The sequence below is a fragment of the Mustela putorius genome, unplaced genomic scaffold (genome assembly GCF_011764305.1).
Source record: "Mustela putorius furo isolate JIRA1106 unplaced genomic scaffold, ASM1176430v1.1 tig00003853_pilon_pilon_pilon, whole genome shotgun sequence".
Classification (NCBI taxonomy): Eukaryota; Metazoa; Chordata; class Mammalia; order Carnivora; family Mustelidae; genus Mustela; species Mustela putorius.
Genome location: NW_025422005.1, coordinates 64,068,054 through 64,093,110, shown reverse-complemented (window position 1 = coordinate 64,093,110; position 25,057 = coordinate 64,068,054). Strand labels below are relative to the sequence as shown.

The 25,057-nt window shown below is 34.6% G+C and overlaps 1 protein-coding gene across 1 annotated transcript in view; it reads left to right on the top strand.

Annotated features, from left to right (window-relative positions):
• The window catches only part of PIGK (phosphatidylinositol glycan anchor biosynthesis class K), a 125,447-nt gene that overhangs the window by 15,754 nt on the left and 84,636 nt on the right, over nucleotides 1-25,057 (top strand). Inside the window, exons 4-5 of the mRNA XM_004758167.3 lie at nucleotides 22,469-22,604; nucleotides 24,158-24,269. Of these exons, the coding sequence (XP_004758224.1) occupies nucleotides 22,469-22,604; nucleotides 24,158-24,269 (248 nt within the window). The remainder of the gene's footprint in view (nucleotides 1-22,468; nucleotides 22,605-24,157; nucleotides 24,270-25,057) is intronic.

Here is a 25,057-nt window from a genome sequence, read left to right as displayed (position 1 = left end):
CACACTGGGTGTGGAGAGTACTTAAAAAAAATAAAAAAATAAGAAACACCACCACAGAAATACAAAGGATTATAAGACAATATTATGAAAAGTTATATGGCAACAAATTGGACAACCTAAAAGAAATGGATAAATTCCTAGATGTATGTATCTGCCAAAATTGAATCAGGAAGAAATAAAAATATTGAACAGACAGATTACTAGCAATGAAGTTAAATCAGTAATCAAAAAACTCCCAAGAAACAAAAGTCCAGGACCAGACAGCTGCACAGGTGAATTCTGCCAAACATTTAAAGAGGCACATGACTGGCTCAGTTGGAGTGTGCAACTCTTGATATTGGGGTTATGGGTTCAAGATCAAGTTGGGTGTAGATATTACTTAAAAATGAAGACTTTAGAAAAAATAAAGAGCTAATAAGTATTCTCCTCAAGTTTTTCCAAAAATTAGAAGGGAAAGGAAAGCTGCCAAATTCATTCTATGAGATCAACATTATCCCGATACCAAAACCAGTTAAAGATACTACAAAAAAAGAAAACCATAGGCAATATCTCTGATGAACATAGATGCAAAAATTCTCAGCAAAATGTCAGCAAACTGAATTCGATAATTAAAAAGTCATTAACCATGATAACATTAAAAAGCCATTCACCATGATCAGGTAGGATTTATTCCAGGGATGCAAGGGTGGTTAAATATTCACAAATCAATCAACATGATACATCATATTAACAGGAGAAAAGATAAAAACTATATAGTCATCTCAGTAGATGCAGAAAAGCATTTGACAAAGTACCAAAGCCGTTTATGATAAAAACTGTCAACAAAGCATGTTTAGAGGGAACATACCTCAACATAATAAAGGCCATGTATGAAAAACCAATGTCTAACATCATACTCATTGATGAAAAATCAAGCTTTTTCTCTAAGATCAGGAACAAGACAAATATGTCCACTTTTAGCACTTTTATTCAACCTAGAACTGGAAGGAAGACCTAGCGATAGCAATCAGATAAGAAAAAGAAGTCAACAGCATCCAGATTGGTAAGGAAGAACTAAGCCTTTAACTATTTGTAAATGACATGATACTATACATACAAACCTGAAAGACTCCAACAAAAAACTGCTAACACTGGTAAATAAATTTAGTAAAATTGCAGGATACAAAATCAGTATACAGAAATTTTGCAGTTCTATATACTAATAATGAAGTAGCAGAATGAGAAATTAAGAAAACAATCCCATTTACGATTGCACCAGAGAGAATAAAATGCCTAGAAATAAGCAATCAAGGAAGTGGAAGAAAGACCTGTGCTCTGAAAACTATAAAATATTGATGAAAGAAATTGAAAGTGAGATACAAATAGATAGTTCATGCTCGTAGATTGGGAGAACCAGTATTGTTAAAATGTCCATACTACCTAAAGCAATCTGCAGATAATGCAGCCTCTATCAAAATGCTGTTGGTGCATTTTTCACAGAAATAAAAAAAATAATCCTAACATTTAATATGGAACAATTGAAGATTCTGAATAGCCAAAGCAATATTGAAAAAGAACAAAACTGGAGGTGTCACAATTCCAGATTTTGAGATATACTGCAAAGTTTTAGTAATGAAAACAGTATGGTACTGGCACAAAAATAGTCACATAGATCAGTGAAACAGCATTGGCAGCCCAGAACCAAACCCACAGTTATATGATCAACTAATCTGCGACAAAGGTGGCAAGAATATGCAATGGGAATAAGAGAATCTATTCAACAAATTGTATTGGGAAAACTGGACAGCTGCATGAAAAGGAATGAAATTGGACCACTTTCTTATGCCATACATAAAAATAAACTCAAAATGGTTTAGAGATCTAGGCCTGAAACCATAAAGTTCCTAGAAGAAAACATAGGCAGTAATCTCTTTGACATCAACCATAGGACATTTTTGTATTTATACTTCCTTTGGCAAGGAAAACAAAAGCAAAATTAAACTGTTGAGACTACACCAAAATAAAAAGTTTTTGCACAGTGAGGGAAGCCATCAACGAAACTACAAGGCAGCCTACTGAATGGGAGAAGATATTTGCAAATGATAAGGGGTTAATATAAAAAATATATAAAGAACATACAACTCAACACATAAACACACAAAAATAATCCAATTTAAAAATGGGCGGAGGACATGAATGGACTTTTTTCCAAAGAAGACATATAGACAACCAACAGACACATGAAAAGAGGCTTGAATTCACTAATCATCAAGGAAATGCAAATCAAAACAGCAATGAGATCTCACTTCACAGTTGTAACAGTGGCTAAAATAAAAAAATGGGAAATAACAAGTGTGGGGAGGGACATGGAAAAAAGCTTCAGGCACCCACTGGTGGGAATGCAACCTGGTGCAGCCACTAGGGAAGATGGTATGGAGGTTCCTTGAAAAACTAAAAACAGAACTACCGTATTTACCCAAAGAAAGCGAAAACACTAATTTGAAAAGATATATGCACCTTTATTTACAATAGCTAACATATAGCAGCAGCCCATGTGTCTGTCTATAAATGAATGGATAAAAAAAATGGTAGATATATATATATAGGCAGTGAAATATTACTCAGCCATCAGAAAAGAATGAAATTTTGCTGTTTGCAAGAACATAGAAAGATCTTGAAGATATAATGTTAAGTGAAATGAGTCAGAGAAAGACAAATGCCATATGATTTCACTCATATGTGGAATTTAAGAAACAAATGAACAAATAAAAAAAGAGATAAAAACCCAGACTCTGGTTACCAGAGGGGAGGCAGGTGGGGGCAATGGGTAAAATAGGTGAAGGGTATTAAACAGCACACTTACTGTGATGAGCGCTAAGTAATGTATAGAATTGTTGAATCACTATATTGTGTAACTGAAACTAATCTAACACTGTATGTTAATTATACTTGAATAAAAAAGAAGAGACAAGAAATAGTTACTCAGAATGGTTAAATGACTTGCTTAAGGTCCACTGAAATTACCATTATGTATTAGAACCAGAATTTGAATTCAGATCTTTCAACTTTATGGCTGGAGCATTTCCATTATATCACAACTAACTCTTCCCTAAGAAACTGCAAAAAGAATATTTATGTAACATTTACAATTAGAGAATTCTTTTAATAATAACAATTTTATTCTTATTCCAGTCCTATAGAGATTGGTATTATTATGCACACTGATCATTTAATACCTTATTAAATTAAAAGACCTATGTCTACATGTTGAATGTAGTACTGAGGTGTTATAAAAGTTTTAATTTAATAAATATAAGGAATGCCTCTCCTATTTCCTCATTTACTCATTTTTTGCACAGTTTCTAGTTGTCTTAGTTTTTATTATGTGATGTGTCACGTACTTTGTGCTTCTGTACATCGTCGTGCTTTGTAGCTATAATTCATGCTTCTGTACTTCAACAGCTTTGTAGCTGTTTATTCCCTGTCTCTGGTCTCTTTTTCCCTCCAACTCATCCTACACACAGCTGTTAGAATTCTTCCTCAGACACTGCTTTCATGTTTTCACTCCCACGATCAAGAACCTGCAGTGACTCTCTGTTGCCTTTCTGAAAAATCCAAAATGTTCATCCAGCCTTTAGTCTTACTGCTTTGTTAATTCCAATTTACTATGTTCATTTGTAGATTCATTATGGCACCTACTACATAATATTTAATCACTCTCATTTTTCTCTATATGTATTTACATATATATTTTTGAATATTTATTACATTTAAAACACTTTAAATCCTCTGTGCTCTCCTTTCCTACCCGTATGTCTTTCTTTCCTTTGTGTTACTGTGTAGAACATCGTAGAGTACTCTGTACAGGGAGGTCACTGAGTGCTTTAAAAAAAAAAACACATTGCAATTAATTTATACAATTTTATAAATAAGTATATGTTCAAAATTTTATTCTTATTATTTTTATCCTATGATTTTGTCTAATTTTTATGTACAAAAGGACTAGAACTATAGTAATTGTGCTTTGTAAATAATTTGCAATATATTGTAGTTATTGTCAAGGTATAATACTAACTCATGACTTTGTTCTGCTTCTTGCCTCCTGTCACTTTCCAATGTTTTTTTCTTGTGTACTCTGTAAAAATATAAATAATAGTGTTTGAATATAGATACTTATGTATCCTTAACAATCTGTCATTTTATTCTTACCTTTGGCAGCTGATCTGTCTGCCACTCCACAGGATGTTTGGGTGAAGTGTATAATATCTTGAAGAGAGGAACATTTAGAATAGCTAAGTTGAGATGTGCTCTAGGGAGGAGAATAGTGACCAGGGTAAAAAACATTTAGGCCACTGGCATCGTGCTCTTATCTTTAAATAGTTATAAACCATTTGACAGACTAAGAAGACTGTGAAAGATTTTATGGAGCAAAGGGGTAATTTCTTTATTGATTTGTAAACATAGGAAGATTTTGGGATGTCAAAGAAGCAAGAGGTGCTTATTTATTTATTTATTTTTAAAGATTTTATTTATTTATTTGAGAGAGAGACAGTGAGAGAGCATGAGCAAGGAGATGGTCAGAGGGAGAAGCAGACTCCCCATGGAGCTGGGAGCCCGATGTGGGACTTGATCCCGGGACTCCAGGATCATGACCTGAGCCAAAAGCAGTTGCTTAACCAGCTGAACCACCCAGGCGCCTGAGGTGCTTATTTCTTAATACCATAATATTTTTATTACTGAAACTATCTTCTTATCTGGTAACTTGATTTCCTTGACTTTGTTATTTTTTAGAATCGTCTTGGCTATTTTGGGGTCTTGTTTCTTCCATATTAAGTTTAGAATCAGCTTGCCAAATTCTTAAAAAACTCTGTTGGGATTTTGATTTGCATTGCAGTAAATTTTAGATGAACTTAGAATAGGCTTCTTTATGGCATTAAATCTTTATTTATATATAAGGTTTATCTCCATATAATTATGTGTTTAACAGCTTTCAACTAAGTTTTATCATTTTTAATTTTTCTCCATAAACATTTTTGGTAGAATTTTTAGTTGTCTTATTTTTTTGTTGTTGCTATTGTAAATGTACCATTTTAAAAAGCACTTTTCTTCTGTTGCACATACAGTTGGCTTTTGTATATTGTTCTAGCAACCTGCTGAACTGTATTGATTTTAATAATTTAACTATAAATTCTTTTTTTCATAGCCATAAAATCTACAGTGGCAGTTTTCTTTCAAATCTTTTTAGCATAAATTTTTTAAAAAGATTATTTATTTATTTTAGAGAGAGAGAGGGAGTAGAGGAAGAGGGAGAAACAGACTCTTTGCTAAGCAGGCAGCCCCACGTGGGGCTCAATCCCAGGATCCTGGGATCATGACCTGAGCTTAAGGTAGCTGCTTAACCAACTGAGCCACCCAGGTGTCCCAGCCATAAACTTCTTTTCAGTGGGTTAAGCCGCTGCCTTCGGCTCAGGTCATGATCTCAGAGTCCTGGGATCGAGTCCCGCATCGGGCTCTCTGCTCAGCAGGGAGCCTGCTTCCCTCTCTCTCTCTGCCTGCCTCTCCATCTACTTGTGATTTCTCTCTGTCAAATAAACAAATAAAATCTTTAAAAAAAAAAAAAAAAAAAAATAAATCTTCAAAATTGGGATGCCTGGGTGGCTCAGTTGGTTGGACGACTGCCTTCGGCTCAGGTCATGATCCCGGAGTCCTGGGATCGAGTCCCGCATCAGGCTCCCAGCTCCATGGGAAGTCTGCTTCGCTCTCTGACCTTCTCCTAGCTCATGCTCTCTCTCACTGTTTCTCTCTCAAATAAATAAATAAAATCTTAAAAAAAAAAAAATCTTCAAAATCTGGGGCACCTCAGTGGCTCAGTAGTTAAGTTCCTTCTTTCGGCTCAGGTCATGATCTCAGGGTCCTGGGATTGAGCCCCACATTGGCTTGATCCTGCTTAGTGGGAAGCCTGCTGCTCCCTCTCACACTCCTCCCGCTTGTGTTCCCTCTCTCACTGTGTGTCTCTCTGTCACATAAATAAATAAAATCTTTTAAAAAATAAACAAGTAAATAAATTTTCAAAAGCTTTCATATTTGAAAATTTGAGGATAAAAATTAGTTTAAAGACCTCAAAATTAGTAATCCAGAGAAACCTTTATTTTGTCCATGAAAAAAATGTGTTCCTGAGAGGTAATGTGATGTATTCTGGTTATAGTGATTATATTATACTATGTTGTCCAATTCATCATTATTAATAAGTAAAATATTAAAAAGGATAAGTGAAAGCAATTAATTAAAAATAAAGATAAATGTTGATATGCTTTATGAAGCTGATGTTTGCATGATAATATACTTAGTTTACTAATGTAAACAATAATCTAATAACCTTACCAAAATTATAATAGCTCATCTTCAGAGTTTTGTCTTGTAATAAGCTTTTTCTAGAGCTATTCATCTATTTCAATTTGAAGATAACTTAGAAAGTTATTTTTATTTTCACTTTGGTACCTCCAATAAAGTGAACCTACTGGTGTTGTACCTAGTATTTATATCAGAACATGCAATAACTTGATTTCCTGGGTATTTGTGATTACCTTGTTACATAGTCTTAGAGCACCTGGTGGCTCAGTTGGTTAAGTGTCTGGCTCTTAATTTTGGCTGGGGTCATGACCTCAGGGTCATGGGATCAAGCCCTAAATCAGGCTCCATGTTCAGCAGGGAGTCTGCTTGAGGTTGTTTTCCTATTCCTCTCTTTCCCTTTCTGTTCCTCTTCCTGCTCACGTGTTTTCTCGCTCTCACTCTCTTTCTCTAAAATTAATAAATAAACAATTTTTTTAAAAAAAATAGTCTTATTGGATGTTTGTTTTATAGTCAGTTATGTCAGTTTAAATTCAGGTGCTTCCAAGGATCAAGTAAATGTAAGGAAATCATAATTTATGTGGGAGGCAATTAGCAGAGTATATGAGAGTACAGGCTGTTAGTAAAACACTCTTTGTAGATGATAGTAAATACAGAAGATCCCAAAGACTCCAACAAAACCCTGTTAGAGTTAATAAACAAATTCAGTAAAGATGCAGAATATAAAATCAGTGTACAAAAGTCTGTTGTTTCTGTATACTAATAGCAAACTATCAAAAGGGGAAATTAAAATCCTGTTTACAGTTTTATCGAAAAATAATAAAGTACCTAGGAATTAATCAAGGAGGTAAAAGACCTGTACATTGAAAACTATAAGGCACTAATGAAAGAAATTGAGGAACACAAATAAATGGAAAGATATTCTGTGCTAATGGATTAGAAGAATTAATATTGTTAAAATGACCGTACTACCCAAAGCAATCTACAAATTCAGTGCAGTCTGTATCAAAATTCCAGTGGCATTTTTCACAGATGAAAAAGCAGTCCTAAAATTTGTATGGAACCCCAAAAGACCCCAAATAGACAAAGCAATTCTGAGAAAGAAAAAAACGGTTAGTCATCACACATCCTGATTTCAAACTATAGTACAAAGCTATAATACTCAAAAACGCTATGGTATTGGCATGGGAATATATGCAGCCCAATGGAACAAAATTGAGAGCACTGGAATAAATCTGTACATATGTGGTCAGTTAATTTGCAACAAAGAAGTGAAGAATATAAAATGGTGAAAAGAAGGTCTCTTCAATACGTGATGTTAGGGAAACTGCAACGTGCAAAAGAACAAAACCGGACCACAACTTACATTGTACACAGTCATCAACTCCAGATGGATTAAAAACTTGAAGGTAAGACCTGAAACCATAAAACATTGAGAAGAAAACATTGGCAGTAAATTCTGACATCAGTCTTGGTGATGATTTTTTAAATTTGATAAGAGAAGCAGAAATCAATAAGTGGGATTATATCAAACTAAAAAGCTGTACATCAAAGGAAACCATCAACAAAATGAAAATGCAACCTACCAAATGGAAGAAAATATCTATGAATCACATATCTAATAAGGGGCTATATGTATAAATATATAAAGAACCTATATAACTCAATAATAAAAAAAAAGAAATAATTCCAGTAGAAAACGGTCAGAGGATCTGAATAGACATTTTCCAGAGAAGATATGCTGATGGCAAATAAGTATATGAAAAGGTTCTTAATATTACTAGTCATCAGGGAAATGCAAATCAAAACTGTGCTATCACCTCCCACCTATTAGAATGGCTATTACCAAAAAGATAAGAAATAACAAGTGTTGGTAAGGATATGGAAAAAGAACTCTCATGCACTGTTCGTAGGAATGTAAATTAGTACCTCCACTATGGAAAAAGATAAAGTTTCTCAGAAAGTTAAAAGTAGTACTAACATATGATCCAGCAATTACATTTCTGGGTATTTATCCAAAAGAAAGGAAAACACTAACTCAAAAAGATACCTGCACCTTTGTGTTCATTGTAGTTTTATTTACAGTAGCTGAGACGTAGAAACAACCTAAGTGTCTATGGAAGAATGGATGGATAAAGAAGATGTGGTATGTATACACAATGGAGTATTATTTAGCTACAGAAGAAGGAAATTCTGCTATTTGTGACAACATAGATGGACCTCTGGAGGCATTACCCTAAATGACATAAATGAGAGGAAAACAAATACTGCATGATCTCACTTATATGTGGAATCTTAAAAAAATTGAGCTCATAGATACAAGGAACATATCAGTGGTTGCCAAGGCAGGGGGTAGGAGGTGGGCAAAATGGGTAGAAGTGGTCAAAAGGTGCAATTTCCAGGGGCACCTAGTTAGCTTGTCAGTTAAGCCATCTGACTCTTGATCTCAGCTCAGGTCTTGATCTCAGAGTCATTCAGGCTCTGTATTGGGTTCCACGTTGAGCATGGAGCCTACTTTTAAAAAAAAGTATAAACCTACAGTTATAAAATTGGTAAGTACTGGAGATGTAATGCACAGCGTGGTGAGGTTAAAAAAAAAAAAAGTACAAACTCTAGAGTCAGGCCAGACTACAAAGTCTGATCTAAGTTCAGAAGTAGGCAGGAATGATGACTTACATTGCTTTTGCTTCAGATAGCTACCAGACCAGCAAAGAAGCAATGCAAAAAGTATATGTGAGATAAGAATATGAGTAAGTGGCTACAGCTTTCCTCTACTTGTTTGTTACCATGGCGATCCTGAATTTGGTAGTTCGTGCAGCCTGCGAAGTATGAGAAACCAGCCAGGTCAGAGGAATCCAGAACCATCACCAGCGGAAGGGCCATCTTGTTTGTCATTCAGAAGTTCTGCCTACTGTCCAGGCAATTTCTTGCTGTGCCTGAAATTTCTGTTTACATGTTTTATTTCCTACTGTATCATCAGGCCTTACGCAAACCTTGGAAGGGCCTGTAAAAGTCCCTGGTAGTTTGTTGATCGTGGACAAACTATTTAATCTCTCTCAACCTTAGTGCCCTTTTTTATGAGATGGAAGAAGAAGACCTATATGGGGTGAATTTTGGTGGTTCATCAGTTCAGCTGGGAGTAATTCCCAGCTCCCTTGCATCATTCCACAATTTCATGAATCAGCCTGTCATTTTTTTCTGATTATTGCATTGGCCTAGCATCAACTGACTTGACATTAATTTAATGATCCTGAATACTAGTTTTACTGTGACAGTCTTCATTAACATAAAAAAGGTCATAAAAGGGTACAGGTTTGTAATTTGAGCCATTTTGAGTTACAAGTTGCCTATTCAAACCAGGCTTCTTAGTAAGAAAAGGAGAAAGAAGCAGATGCTTGTAGAAGAGCTGAGTCACTTGAGTGGCAAAACACTGGGATCTATAACATTTCACAGGTTTTTATTATTGCAGTCTCAAACTATCTGGTCTCTGTAAGGCTTTATTCTTGAATTTTCATTGAATTATATGCCATGCTAATAATTCGTCTTCCTTCTTTGAACTAGTTTGAGTGATTCATTACAAATAAGAGAGCCTAACTAGAGTACATATTAGGGTGTGGATAAAGGGTTTATAACAAAGCCCTTTTCTAATATAAAAAAAAATTGACTTTTGTTCACTTTATAACTCTATTCTGTTGGATATAAAAAGGTAGGCAACATTGCTTTTGGTAAAATTGATTAGATAACTGTAAGTGGACTGGGATAAATCAGTCAATCAATGAATCAATCACAAGTACTTGAAAAGGCCATACCTTTGGGCTTTTCTGAGTGGGAGGAGTTTTCTAACTGGGTTTGTTCCTTGGAGGGACCCTGAAAAGTATGTCTATGGAGGTATTGCATAAGATGTTGACTCTAACTGGGTGTGAGGTTTCTAAGCCAAAGTGGATATTCTGCCCACCTGTATAAGTCTCACTACCTCATTCTTGAGTTACTATCTGAGGCACCAAAAAGAATAGCTTGGGAGGATCACATACACATATACACTTGTGCCATGCTGTTAGCTACAGCCTCTTAGACTTGAAAGAGAAAGTCCTGGACAGTTACGTATATTGCCATAGATTGTCGTGGGGGTACTCTAATGGAAGAGGAATGTCTAGCAGTTTTAATATTTTGCTGCTGTCACAAATAGCCACAAATTTAATGGCTTAAAATAATGCACACTAGTTTTGGACATCAGAAGTCCAAAATGTGTCATCAGATCTGTGTTCCTTCTTAAAGCTCTAGGGGAAAATTTGTTTCCTTATATTTTCCAGCTTCTAGAGGGTGCTTGTTTTCCTTGGCTCATGGCCCTGTTCTCCATTTTGAAAGCCATCAGCATAATATCTTTAATGATGGTTCTGTTGTCTGTTTCTGCTGTCACATTACCTTTGCTGACTCTGATTCTCTTGCCTTTCTCTTATAGGGACCCCAGTGATTACATGGGTTTACCCAGATACTTCAGGGTAACCTCCCCATCTCAAGATCCCTAACTTAATCACATCTGCAAAGTTGCTTTTATCTTTAAAGTTAATGTATTCACAGTTTCTGGGGATTAGAACATGAGTATCTTTTAGGGCCATCTTTTAAGTCTACCTGCTTTACTGGCAAATGTTTCCTGTTCTTTCTTCTTCTAACTGAATTTGATGCCAAGTGTGGTCATCTTGAATGTCCAATGGATCCTATCAAGAAGACAAGTGGTGTGATAGATAGGAGTGTTTGGAAAACTGGAAAAGTGAGGAATCATGAAACCCAAGAAGAGCTGGCCAAGAAAATAATGCCATGTAAGAGGTGCACTCAGTTCCTAATGAGTTAGATGAGTAGAATTAGGATTATAATAGTTTGAAGAGTTAATGGGAAGCAAGGAAGTAGGAAAAGTGACTGGAGGCTGTTGACTGAGAATGAAGGAGAAAGGGAGCATAGACTGAGGGGACTTAGAACTGAGACAAATTTTTGATTTTGAGACAGAAGGAACTTATATAGGTTAGGGGAAGTTGCCAAAAGAAGGGAAATGTAGAAACTGGAAGAGAGGGAATAAAATTAATTTGGGGTTTTAATGTATCTTTATTGACCCTTCCATTTATTACACTGATGTTTTCTAAAGTAGATTGAAAAATTGGGGGGAACCAATAAAATGCCTGATGCATTTGAGGTTGTATGACTGAGGATGGGTACTAGGTTGGTCTGAGAAATAGGGAGGAAGGCAACTGGTCGGGGTTGGGGTGGAATATGCACTAATTTAATCTACTTCTTTTCTCCTTCTTACCTTTTTCCCTTTTCCAACCCATAAATATATGTTGAGAGTTTGTGATGTTTAGAATACACCTGCTAGTTTGTATGATTTAAACTGAAGTGGGGATAGAGGAAGAGAAAAGTGTAGAAGAGTAAACTGTGGCCTCCAAGAAAAAATGTAAGTGTTTGGGTGGTAGCAATGGGAGTGACCACAAAATAAGTCATACTAAACTTGACATTTCACCATGGAAAGTGGTGGTAATAATAAGTATTTCTAAGAAAGTTCTGAGTATTCTAATGGAGAATTGATTAAAAAAAGTAATTCTCTGTCACGTTATATCTGACTCTTTCTGAAGTGTTAAAAAGGTAAGTGAAATTAACATTTGTGGACATAATTTGATTTCTTTGGAGAAAAGATATCTCATATATTTTTATATTAGTTTCTAAGTATTTGACCTGAGCATAAGCAGGAGGTTACTCATTTCAGTAAAAAGTATCCTGACATTAAATCCTTAACGCCCACCTGTTATCTTTCATTTAACATTATATCCATGCCCAAGGCTTCCAATCTTTAAATTCAGTTGTTATTTAGAAAGTAAAACCCTTATTAATCAGAACTTAATTTACCTAAAATGTCAGTTTTTCTCCTCTGTATTAGATGCAAAGGACAATCAAATAATACCTTAATAGGGATTTTGTTCTAACAAATATGTTTTAGGTTTTATCCTGGCCAAATAAAATCCAACTTAATTTCCTGCCTTTCATTGAATTCTGTTTATAATGTTACATTTGATAAAATAGATATTCAAATGTTAGCTTTTGTATACAAATAAGATTTTTGTTTAGTAGATTGTTCTTAGGAAAGTAGTTTAGATATTGTCTTTTTTTTTTTTTTTTTTTTTTTTTTTTTTTGCATTTCACTATTTATTTAGATGTTTAGCTTCCACACTGGGGTTTTACAAGCTGGTGAACCCTGACAAACTATTTCTCTCATGGACCTGTAACTACACATTACAAGATAACATAAGTATATGGTTGAACTAACATCAATACACATCACTGTTTTATCAATTATATAAAAAATTATCAAGTATCTAAATACTGAGTTACACAGCTCAAAAGCATATAAAAATTAAATGCTCAATTCTACTAGCCGAAACCTACTTCTTTTTTTTGCAAGGGAAGAGAAGGAAAAAAGGCAGACTTTAATAAAAATACAACTGGTAAACAGTTTCAAATAGGTATGGAAAAATAATAAGAATTTTGTGATTAAGAATTATTATAGCTACAATAATAAATCATCTCTACCTTTAAAAAATGTTTACTAAATTAAAGAACATATTCTGCATAAGACAAAGATCGTATCATACTAGAAATATTGAATAACCTTCTCTTATTCCTTTTTTAGGTTTTCTCTGTTAAGTTGCACCCAAGAGTGCAACCATTAAATTAACTATAAGGCTTTTTTGCCTGGAGGCATTAAAGGTGTGCTTCTGTGTAATGCAGGTTTTTAAGATAGAGGTTTTCCATAGTAGTACAAACAGTACATAGCAGTACAAAGTGAGATCTGTAAAAAGGCGTTAAATAATCACTGTACAACTTGATAAAAAATCAGTGGTTATGTTAACCTGGATATATACTAGTATGAATGTGAGCAATGTAAACATGAAGTGAGCAAACAGATAACTGTGTAGTCTTTGATTCCAGTGTTTGAAATGACTGAAGGAATGAACCATATAAGATCTAGCATGTTCCTAGTTCCTAGGTTTTAGTTCTATAGGATACTAAAAATACACAAGCGTTATTTATATTGAATATTTTGGTACCTGATCTGTCTATATGTCTTATGTATTGATAAGATTCTGGCGTGGGAATAGATTTAAAGACTTAAGACTCTGTACTGCATGATTTCAGGAAAGGTCGGCTGGTACAAATGTTAAGGAAATTTTAACTGCTGAACTGTTAAGTCTCCAGAAAGGTTGGCTGTAACCCAAACATAGAGGTTCTGTGCAGCGTGTAACCTGATAAGACTGCTTTTTTCAGTATTCCTATAGAAGTTTCATTAGACTTATTCACCAAGCCAACTTCTTGGCTAATATGCACAGCAAATTAGGTTCCATCTGAAGTTCCACTTCCAAGACAGTAGCGTCAGGCACCCCAGTTTTATTGGCCATTGATGTCTCTGCAGCACAGACACATTCTATAGTGATACTTCTCTAAATACAAAAGTTGCTTGATGTTAAAGATCCATAGCTGCTTTTGTCTTATGATCTGTATGGGACCTTTATGTTTCATTCCTAAGCACATAAGCATTGGAGCTTTCCCATGGCCTGCAACCAGTGAATGAACAGCAGCACAACAACCAGGTTCTTCTCAAAACTTGATTTTTGCAAGACTTATCCAGTTATCAGTAATCTGGTTAGATGGTGGTACAGCTTCATCAAAACTCAAGAACATGGATACCTTCCTTTTCCATAAAAGCAGTGTCATACATTGCTTTCTATACTCTTACTATAGTGGTAATGCCATACTTCTTATGTTTGGTTGGATTGTAGATAATAAGAAGTATATTGTATAGCTAGCCGCCATGGGAGTTGAACAGTTCATTTAAGTCATGTTCATTTAGTTTAAAATATTTGTTAGAGTTATGAACTAATTTTAAAAATTGCATATAGAAATTATATAAAGAAACTTGAAACCTCCACTTGAAATTCTCAGTGCTGTGAATATAGTTGGAGTAATGGGAAATGAAATGAACCTCCTAACAAGAGGCAGGAAATCTTCAATCCACTAATATTGAACAAGGGAAAGGAAGAACACTGAGGCTTACCCCATCTAGGTCAGAAGTGGAAAATGCTTTGCAGATTTCAATTCAACACTTCTGTGATCAGGCTAACTGCTCTTCTGTGGCTTCTTAGAGTGCTAATGAATTTCTATAGTTCTCTTGCCCTCATAAAAGTCACACTGTGCTTGGCAGTAATTTTTTCTGTCCTTTGGAAACTTCATAAATGTGTGATGGTAGAAAAGAATATACTTACTCATTGAAGATTGTAGCTTAATCCTACAGTGGGTACCGAGGTGGCAGTGACACAGGTGGTAGTGGCTACTGCTACAGGACAGGGCATCCGTGGTGGCCAGGTGCAGGGGAGGCTGTGCAAGTCTCCTTGGGGCACTGGGCTCGTACTGGGTTTTGAGAAAGAGTTGAAATTAGAACTTTCCAGTGCCCAGGCTTTTTAAATCATATTTATTGTAATTTTAAAAAGATTTGGGGGAGATTTTTCCCAGTTTTTAAAGGTGAAAACAGACTTAAAATCCATAGGTCTATAATTAAATAATTCATTTAAAATTTTAAAAATGTTTGTAATGAAGTTTGAACATAAGTTTCATAGAGCCATGGAAAATAGAAATACTAAGTTATGATTCTTATGAGGAAAAGTGATGTCCGTTTAATATTTGTTGATGTGAGTATAGAAATTACTAAAGGTTTATTGTTGTTGTTGTTTGACTTTGCTCATTACTTGGGAGTGGAGTAAAAGCCAGGGTATTCCATTGTGCCAAAGAATGCAGCAATAGATGGAAAGTGTATGGGCTTGGAAATAAAATCTCAACTCCTCTGCTTACCAGCCTTGTAACTTTGGGCAAGTCGTGTGACTTCAGTGAATTTCCTTATCTTTAGAATGAAGACAGTCATAATCTTCAGGATTGTTGTGATTTAGTGAGGATGAAGTATCTGATAGGACTGCGGCACAGTGCCTGTTACAGTCTACTTGTTTCCACCATCTTGTCCCTATCCCATTACCTATAGCATATTGTGACTACATTTTAAATACTAGTAATCATCACTTATGTGTTAGAACTGGAAGAAATTTTAAAAGTTCCTTACTCAGAATTCTACCTTCCCCTTATGTTTTTAATTTGCTTGTCTACTAAAAATTCGTGTTCAAATTTGTTTCTGGAAGTTCTACCATGCTGTTTGACATAGCTCTTCTGAATTTAAATCCATTTTCTTTTTTACTCTCAAGAAATGAAGTACAGTGGTTCATTCTGTAATCTTAACCTTATTTCCATTTTTCTATAGCTTATACTCTTATTTTTTGATAATTTTATTAAAATGTGAATATATTTGATAATTTGGATAAAATACTGTAGTAAGTGGTTGTACAATTTAATACGGAATCAAATTCATTTCAGTGAACACTATTGCTTTTAAGAAAACACATTGTTGAATTACATTCAATTGAGATTTATTATTATCTTCCAGTTAATTACTCTTTTTGTATTTTTCTTCTTTAATTTTTGTCCAAGTTGATTCTTATGATGAAATCGAAAGGCAAGGTGGTAGCAAAATATTCTTCACTGGTGTTTGGTCTATCCTTTGGCAAACAGATTTTTTAAAAAAATGATAAAACTGATACCTCAGAAGCACAAGCTTCCAAATTCTCTCTCTCTCTTTTAAAAGATTTTATTTATTTATTTGAGAAAGAGAGAGAATGAAAGAGAGCAAGCATAAGAGGAGGAAGGTCAGAGGGAGAAGCAGACACCCTGCTGAGCAGGGAGCCTGATGTGGGACTGATCCTAGGACTCCAGGATCATGACCTGAGCTGAAGGCAGTCGCTCAACCAGCTGAGCCACCCAGGCGCCCAGCCTCCAGCTTCTCTTGATGAAAAGAATATCTGACTCTTACTTAATGTCCAGAGAAAGTTAAGAGGACCTTTTGATTTTTTTTTTTGTTATTTGAGAATGGAAGTATACCAGAGAAGACATATTGTGGGTATTTGCTAGTCAAAATATGCAATTCAGGTGTTGTGATCAGGTATTAGGAGAGTGCTTATAGCATTCTGAAAATTTTACATATAGACTGTTAAAATCTACTGGGGGTTAAGCAAGACTCCAAGGTACTTGATGTGAAGTGGTTGAATTGGGAGACATGATTATGGGAATCATGGGAGACATGATTATATCAGTGCAGATCATTACAGAAAAATAAGAGCAGAGAGCCCGAGCTCGATGGCAGGACCCTGAGATCATGACCTGAGCAGAAGGCAGAGGCTTAACTCACTGAGCTACCCAGGTGCCCTGGCTGTTGACCATTTCTGTGAGGCATCCATAATGGTTGAGAAGTACAGTAACTTATAATTTGGGTAATAAAATGTACAGATTTGAATTCCAAGCCTTGAGGCTGGTGTGCTTGAGTAAGTCAGTAAACTAGTTAGTGGGAAGTTGAGCAAGGGAAAATGGGAAAAGATGAAAAACAAAAACAAAAACAAAAACTTGCTATGGGAAAGGAGAAGGGTGTTGGTGAGGCATCTCTGCTGTTTGCCTCCTCCCCCATATAGGAAGAGTGGTTAAGATTGGGGAGTGTTTGGAAGCAGAGATGGAGCAGTGAAAGCTTAGATATAGGCTACAGATGTAGGTGCAGATGATTGAGAGTGACAATGTGAGGTTTAGTGGTAGAAAAGACCTGGTGAGGGAAGGGCCAGCAGCAGGATGTAATCCCATTGCCTTTTTGTAGAAAAGAGTCAGGGGCTTTTGGGAATTGATTGGAGACTGTAGAACATGAACCCCTGTACCTCTCCGAAGTTCTGTTCTCCAATTTTTGAATTCAAGTGGGTACTTAAAATTTCGAGTTATACTTTACTGTACTTAAAGGAGAAATTTTATGCTCTAATGCTATTCTTTAATTGAAAATTTGCTAAGGTCTCTAGATGGTTCCATTTAGAATTTCAAGGGCCTATTTTATATCAGTTATGTGCTATAAATATTGAACAGCAATAATGAGTTCATGCATTTACCTTAATCACCTGAGTTGATTAAATTATCAATATAAAACAAAACACATGATTATATCCTTCCAAATCCTAGTTCAAGTAACTGAAGGTAATACAGGATTCTTTTTCTTTTTCTTTCTTTCTTTCTTTCTTTCTTTCTTTCTTTCTTTCTTTCTTTCTTTCTTTCTTTCTTTTTCTTTCTTTTTTTTTTTAAGATTTTATTTATTTATTTGACAGAGATCACAAGTAGGCAGAGAGGCAGGCAGAGAGAGAGAGAGAGGGGGAAGCAGGCTCCCCACCAAGCAGACAGCCTGATGCAGGGCTCGATCCCAAAACCCTGGGATAATGACCTGAACTGAAGGCAGAGGCTTTAACCCACTGAGCCACCCAGGCGCCCCAATACAGGATTGTTAAAAGCAAATAAATGATCATGTCAAACCAAGTGGGTTGGAATCCTAACTACTATTTACTAGCTTTGTGACCTGAGACATGTTACTTAACTTCTGTGTGCCTAAGTTTCATAACCTGTAAAATAGGGAAATAATAATATACATCTTGGAAATAATGTATGAGATAATTATACTAGCTAGATCTACCCTCATGTGACATGTCTGCTGCTGTTGATTTCCTGTCTCTGCAATGCAGTTTTTGAGCTTTATTTTTGAGTCTAGTAATGCCACTTGTTTGACATTTGGCAAATTGAAAGTAATTCAGAAAATCCTAATGGTCTAGAACCTGTGGCTAGCAGATTTGTTATGATTAGTTTCACAGCACATTGGTGATGAGATTTATTAACTTGGATATTCCTCAAGACATGGAAGAAAAGGAGGAGAAAAGCCTAAAAGTAAATTATTCTGGCATCAAGCAAATGATTTTACAACAAAATTTGTTAAATTTGCTTGGTCCTATAGTCACTGCTTTGCTACAGAAGCAATAATCTACAGAGTATCTGAATAATTTATGTCAGGGGGTAGGGGGAAGCAGCACCTATGAGCAGAAACCCAAATATTTAAGAGACCATTAAAGATCCCTGTGATTCTCAGATCTCCTGCTGCCTTAATTTCAGCTACTATTCTACATTGGGATGTTGATATTACTGATGATAAAGCTGGTGATACTAGTTCTAGGAAATAAAGATGCTCTCAGGTTGAATTATCTGATTGGTAGCATGGCTATAGAGTGGATAGCAGTTTTAAGTGAACATTTAAAAAACATTTTTACCAACGCAGTAATTTATTTAAATTTAATTCAGTGAAAAATTTTTATTAAGGTAATACCAGCCTATTAATAAATGAAGAGTTACGCTTTTTGAAATGTCACGCTCTAATGGTGTAGGGAAGTGAAAGATTACTCATCTATTTAAAATGGGTTTTTTTTTAACCCATTGGTTGCTGGTTCCCGATTGGGTCAAGGAAGAACTTTAGGGAGGTGAGTAAAAGAATGGCCTAGCAGCCTTGATGCAGGGTTTATCTGTTCCTTTAATGTTTGGCAAACATAATGGAATATATTTATTTTAGACCATTTCCCCCCCACATGTTTCTCAAATTGTGCTTCATGCCTTCTTTTTTGAGATGGTTTAAAATTTCATTTTTATTTTAATTGTACTTAAAATCTATATAAGCACAGTAAGGATATTCTTGATCATGGTATTAAACCAGAAACCAAAGAGTAGTAAGGGAAGAGAATATACTTAATCTATAAGAGGAAAGAAGTTATGCTTCACTAATACTCATTATGTATATTTAAAGTAGCAAATACATATCACACACAAATCAGTTGATATACATAGATGTCCTCATGTTTTTTTAACTAATAGGAATGCCTGATTTAAAATATGTGGAGTGGGCCTGGGACGGTTAGTTGCTTAAGTGTCTGACTCTTGCATTTGGCTCAGGTCTGATTTCAAGGGCAGTGAGATCAAACCCGGCCTCCTTCCGCTCAGCACTGGGCAGGGCCTGTTTAAGATTTGACCTCTCCCTCTTCCCCTCCCCTGGCTTGTGCTTTCTTTCTAAAAAATAAAAATAAAATAAAATATGTGGAAACTCACATAAACAACTGACATATTGTTTGGATTCAAACCCAATTTGAACTTCATACAATTTCTGTGCTCACTTTTTCTTTTGGTTTTGTGTTGAGAGAAGGCCATATTGCCATATGCTTTGTCGTGTGATGTAGGTTTTGCAGGGCCTTGAATAGAGTGTGAGAGTTGAGTCACCACACATGGTAGTATAGGATTGCCAGACTGTAAGAATATCATTTTTATATCAATTGGATATATTTGAGGAATTTTGTGTTAATTTTACTAAGATACAAAGCAAGTTGCTGTCATTATTTATAGGAATGTAGTAGTATGTCTTCATGTAGATTTATTTTCTTTGGTTTTGATTCCAGCAGTGATTGATCTGATATCCACTCGGTAAAAACTTAAGTAACTGCTGGGATGCTAACTGGATATTCTAGTGAAAAGGACACTTAAGGAGTCGACAAGTTAGATTTCATAATAACTGATATTCACAGAATGTTTACTGACAGAGTTTTAAATATAAGATCTGATCCCTGAAGTCAAGTAATATAATAGGAATTTCTGAATTGCATTTTATACAACATACTTTTGTGAACATTTTCTGTATTATCGAGTTATATTGTAGTGTAGATATCAAAATACAGAGGAAAAAATGAAGTGTAGTACCAGGCCTGATGTTATCTCTTTCTCCTGTTAAATACAGTAGTGGTCAGTTAGTTTTATCAAAATAATATCCTCCTTCAAATGGAGTTAATGTGTTTAGAGTATTATTAGTTTGGTAGTTTTGTTAAAATGTGATTTATAATTTTGTATTTATTTGTAGTTTTATAAGAACCATAAGCCTAAGGAGTTAACTTTCATTTATATATGTAAGTTTCATTATACAAATAATTTAACACCCGGACCAAGTGAGAATTTTTTTTTTCCCCTCCAGGAAAGAGTTCTGAACATTTCTTAAGTTTTAGAAACAGTGGATAAGAATATGTAGTTGGACTTCTAAACCTTTGAAATTGTTTTTTTCTAGTCCTGTTTTTCTAATCAATTATCCACAAATAAAATGATTTTTAAAAAATGTTATGTTAACTGAGGGTTATAATACTTATATGGAGGCTCAAAATTATCTGCAGGAAAGATGTTGATTGAATTTATGATTTTTTTTGATTGATTTATTTATTTTAGAAAGACAGAGAGAGAAAGCAGGGAGAGGAATGGGAGTGGAGGAAGAAAGAAAGAATCTTAGGCAGAATCCTCGCTGAGCATGAGCCAGGAAGGAGCCAGGATGATGTGGGACTTGATCCCACAACCCTGAGATCATGACCTGAGCTGAAACCCAAGAGTTGGATCCTTAACCGACTGAGCCACCCAGGCACCCCTGAATTTATAATTTTAAGCTGAAATTATGCTTCTTTATAACATTGACATTGTATGGATATTGAATGATCATTTAATTCCATAGATTAAAATTAACTTAAATAAATGGCCTAAAGGAATACCTTTATAATTGAGATTTAGAGATAGTTCAGTCTTATTTAATAGTGGCTTTTAACAGAAAAGGTGATTGGTAATAACTTAATGTAAGTTAGTCATCTTAAGTTATGAAAAAAGAGAAGATGTATTTTCCATTTTAAGAGGAGCAACTTTCACCATTCTGTGAGCATGAATCAGTAACAGCTGAAGATCTGATCTTTGAATGCGGCAGGGTTGGAACCCTCTCAAAATAGAAATCTAGCCAATTTTCAAGAAAAATCACAATGTTTCAGTTTTGAACTTTAATGTATTTGGAACATATGCAGCAGAACACTTTCTTCTTGCTATCTCCTGCCAAACTAATTATGTATACCACATTAATTTTTCCCTTATGTTTGGGAAGCTCAAGTATATATGGTAGAATTGCCTGATTCATGTTCACCATTTTTAATGGTAAGATCAAGATCAGAAGTATTTAAGATAAATTTTATAATTTTCTCTAAAAGAAAATATATGCAAAAATGAAAATGTTTCATTCACCCCCCTGATATTTATTGAATACTTACTATATGCCAGGCTCCTTTACTAAACCTGAGTGTAAGTGATACGGCAGTGAACAGAATAGAGAAAGACCCTGTCCTCAGAGAGCTTATATTCCAATAGGAGTGGTGGTGGGAGATGATGGGGATTTCAAATTCATAAAAGACCTGTAGAAGATAAAACATGTAATGAGAATGGAGTAGCTCAACTGAGATTGGAATGACAGGAAGATTTGGGAGAAGTCTAAATTTCTTTGGTGAGTAGCCCCTAAACTGGGAAAGGCTTAGAATATTCTGGGAACAGAAAGGCCAGTATGGAAGGAGCACGGTGAACATGGGTGGTAGGAGTTGTAGTTAGAGAGGTTAGACAGAAGCCACATTAACATTAAGTAAGCCTTTTAGACCATGAGAGGAGTTTCAGTTTTTGCCTAATTATAATGGGGAGTCTTTGGAGGATTTTAAGTGAGAAAGTTTAATGATGTGACTTATTTCAGAAAGATCACTCTGGTAGTTATAAGGAAAATGACCTGAGAGAGGGCAGGAGTGGAAGCAGGAAGCCAGGGAGGGAGATATTTCAGTATCTAGTCTCTTAGGGAGGTGGAGTGGAGAGAGTGAAGAGCAATTGGGCTGGGGGTGTGTTCCTGTAGCACCCCCTTTGCACTTGCATGTTTTCATACCTGGGATTCTGAAAGTTAATTTCTTTGGAATAGCATAGGTTAATGTGGACTCTAAGTCTTAAGAGTGTCAAATACTACTAAAGTTAAAAAAAAATGGGGAAGACAGTGTAACTCCTTCAGCTTCCCTTTGCTCTATGGCATAAAATACACTATGTTGGGAAGAAATTTAAGATAGTAACTTCAAGTTTTTTGGATAAATTTATGCCAGATTGCTCTAATTTCTTTGCTTTAAAGCTTATACTACATCAGAATATGAAAACAATTAAAAAGCTCTTTTAAAATATCTACTCAAAAATTATTTTATTTTTAATGAAAAAATATAATTGCCTCATGATTAATAAAATGTGTCTGCTTTTAACTTATTGGTTGAAATAGCATATTTACTGGAATTTTCTTTTCTAGTCACATTGTTCTGATGCTTGCAGACGATATGGCATGCAACCCTAGAAATCCCAAACCAGCTACAGTGTTTAGTCACAAGAATATGGAACTAAATGTGTATGGAGATGATGTGGAAGTGGATTATAGAAGTTATGAGGTAACATTGTTTGATTTAACAACATTTTTGAAATGTAGTTATCATTACTTTTAAACTCTAAAACAATGGTATAATATTTTCTTTAAACTTTGTGCATAATTGTCACTGAAGCCTTGATGTAATTCTGTCTCTGGAGTTCATATTAAGGAAACAATACAGGAGTAAAACGAACACAGCGTGAACATTTCATATATGTATCTGGGATAGGATAACTTTATCTTGGCTCTTATGTTAGAATATTTTAGTGAGGTTTCATAACTTTTTTTTTTACAGTAAATACATTATCTTTCAGATTTGACCTAAAATTGCAAATTTTGTATATTTAGTATATATATTGAGGAAAAATTAAAACAATTAACAAAAAGCTCACCCATATCTCCACTGCTTAGAGGTAATCACTTTTAATATGCTTCCAGTGTTTTTATGCATATGATTAAAAATTAAAGTATAAATTTGAAAAATGGCATTATATATTTTTCCTTTTGAAACTTTATTTTAAATTTAATAGATAGTGAAGATGTTTAAAATTTGAAATCTTCTTTGGTGAAGTCTTCCTCAATAATCCTTCGCCTTTTACCAAAAGTAAGAGTTTTCTGTGTACCCAGACCTGTTTCGAAGCAATTTTAAAGTCATATCTATCGCCTCCCCCTGTAAGCATCTTGAGGACATGGCCTATATCTTATGTATCTTATGCCTACCAAGTACCTATTGCATTTGAAGGCACTCAGAAATGTTTGTTCAGTAATTAAATGTGGATGAATGTTGGACTACTTGTTGATTTAGTCATCATAAAATATAAACCAAAAAGAAGTCCTATTAAAATACTTAGCATTTTGCTGTTTTCTGGGAAAAAATTAAACCAAGTATTAGGTACACATGCACAGAAACACATTCAAATGCACATATTTATATACTCATGATCTAGGGAAAAGTTGAACAAGAAAGCTAGATAAATTTTCCGCTTTTTAAATTTAGATCTGCGTAATATAATTTTAAATATGATTTCAAAGAATCCAAAAGTTCAACAAATTCCAGGGTGGGAAATTTGGTTTAAAGTGTGATCAATCTTTTACATGTTGAAGATACCCTTAACAAAATTTAAGTAATAAAATACATTGAAAAATCAAAGATACACAATTTGGGGACTATTTGTGGAACTATCCTTATGGTTTTATTTTTATGATTTATTATGGACCTATCTTTCAACTGCAATAGTTACAATATTGCTGAATTTATTTATGAGTTTCTTTATTTTGTATCTTCCCAAAGAATTACCTATGAAGACAATAATTTTTAAATTTTAGGGAATACTTTTGCTTGTTTGAAGTTTTAAATTTAATTAACTGATTTTTCCCAGGGTAGTTTTATTAGCCGTTATATTTAATGGAAGCAAGTTAACTTTGAGGCATATATTTAAATAAATATATTTTAATTGAGTTATATTTCACTTTATGCTGAATAATATATAGAAAGAAGAAGGAACATTTTTGGGAAAAAAAATTATCATGTTTCCCCTGATTCTGTTTCATCCCAATTTCTTCTTTTTTTTCCAGGTAACTGTGGAGAATTTTTTACGGGTATTAACTGGCAGAATCCCGCCTAGTACTCCTCGGTCAAAACGTCTTCTTTCTGATGATAGGAGCAATATTCTTATTTATATGACAGGTAATTTGAGAATTTAGGTATTTAGAAATAGAATATGTATCCATCTTCATGGAAAGATATTTAAACACCTTAAATGAATTTTGGTTAAAATTGTTTTGTAGTTCTCTTTTCTCATATGACGGCTTGAAATAATTGGAGACAGCATAACATTTTATACTGTCCCTTGATGTATTCACTCTTTTTTTTTTTTTACTATTACCCTGGTACAGCTTATCACCTTTTATTTCATAACTCTGCTATAGCCTTGTTGCCTTCAGTTTTGTCTCCTTTTAATCATCCTACTAAAGTAGTTAATAAAAATTATAAATCTGTCCTTCCTCTGCATAAAGCTTTACAATGATTTCCTGTTGATGGAGTCTTAAATTTTAGTATGTATAAGGATTATTTGAATGCAGATACTCAGGTCTTTAAAATTCTGATTTAGGTTTGGTCCAGGGTGGGGCTTATAAAACTGCACTTTAAATATGTTCCCCACATATAAGCTGTTATGGTCTTTTGTCTATACTTTGAGGACTACTGGAGATAAAGTCTTAATAATATTAGTTATTTTTATTATTTATTTATTTTATAGATGTAATATATAATGTATAATAATATATGTTATATTTAGTGATCTTATTTATTTCATTTTAGTTCCTGTACTTTCTTTCATTTTCTTCTAGGACTGTTTCTGTTCTCTACAAACATTTGCTTAAGCTATTGCCCTTGTTTATTGATGTCTTCTCAGTTCACTTTGCCTACCTGATTATTCCTTATCTTTTTAGTCTTAGCTCTGGAGTCACCTCCTT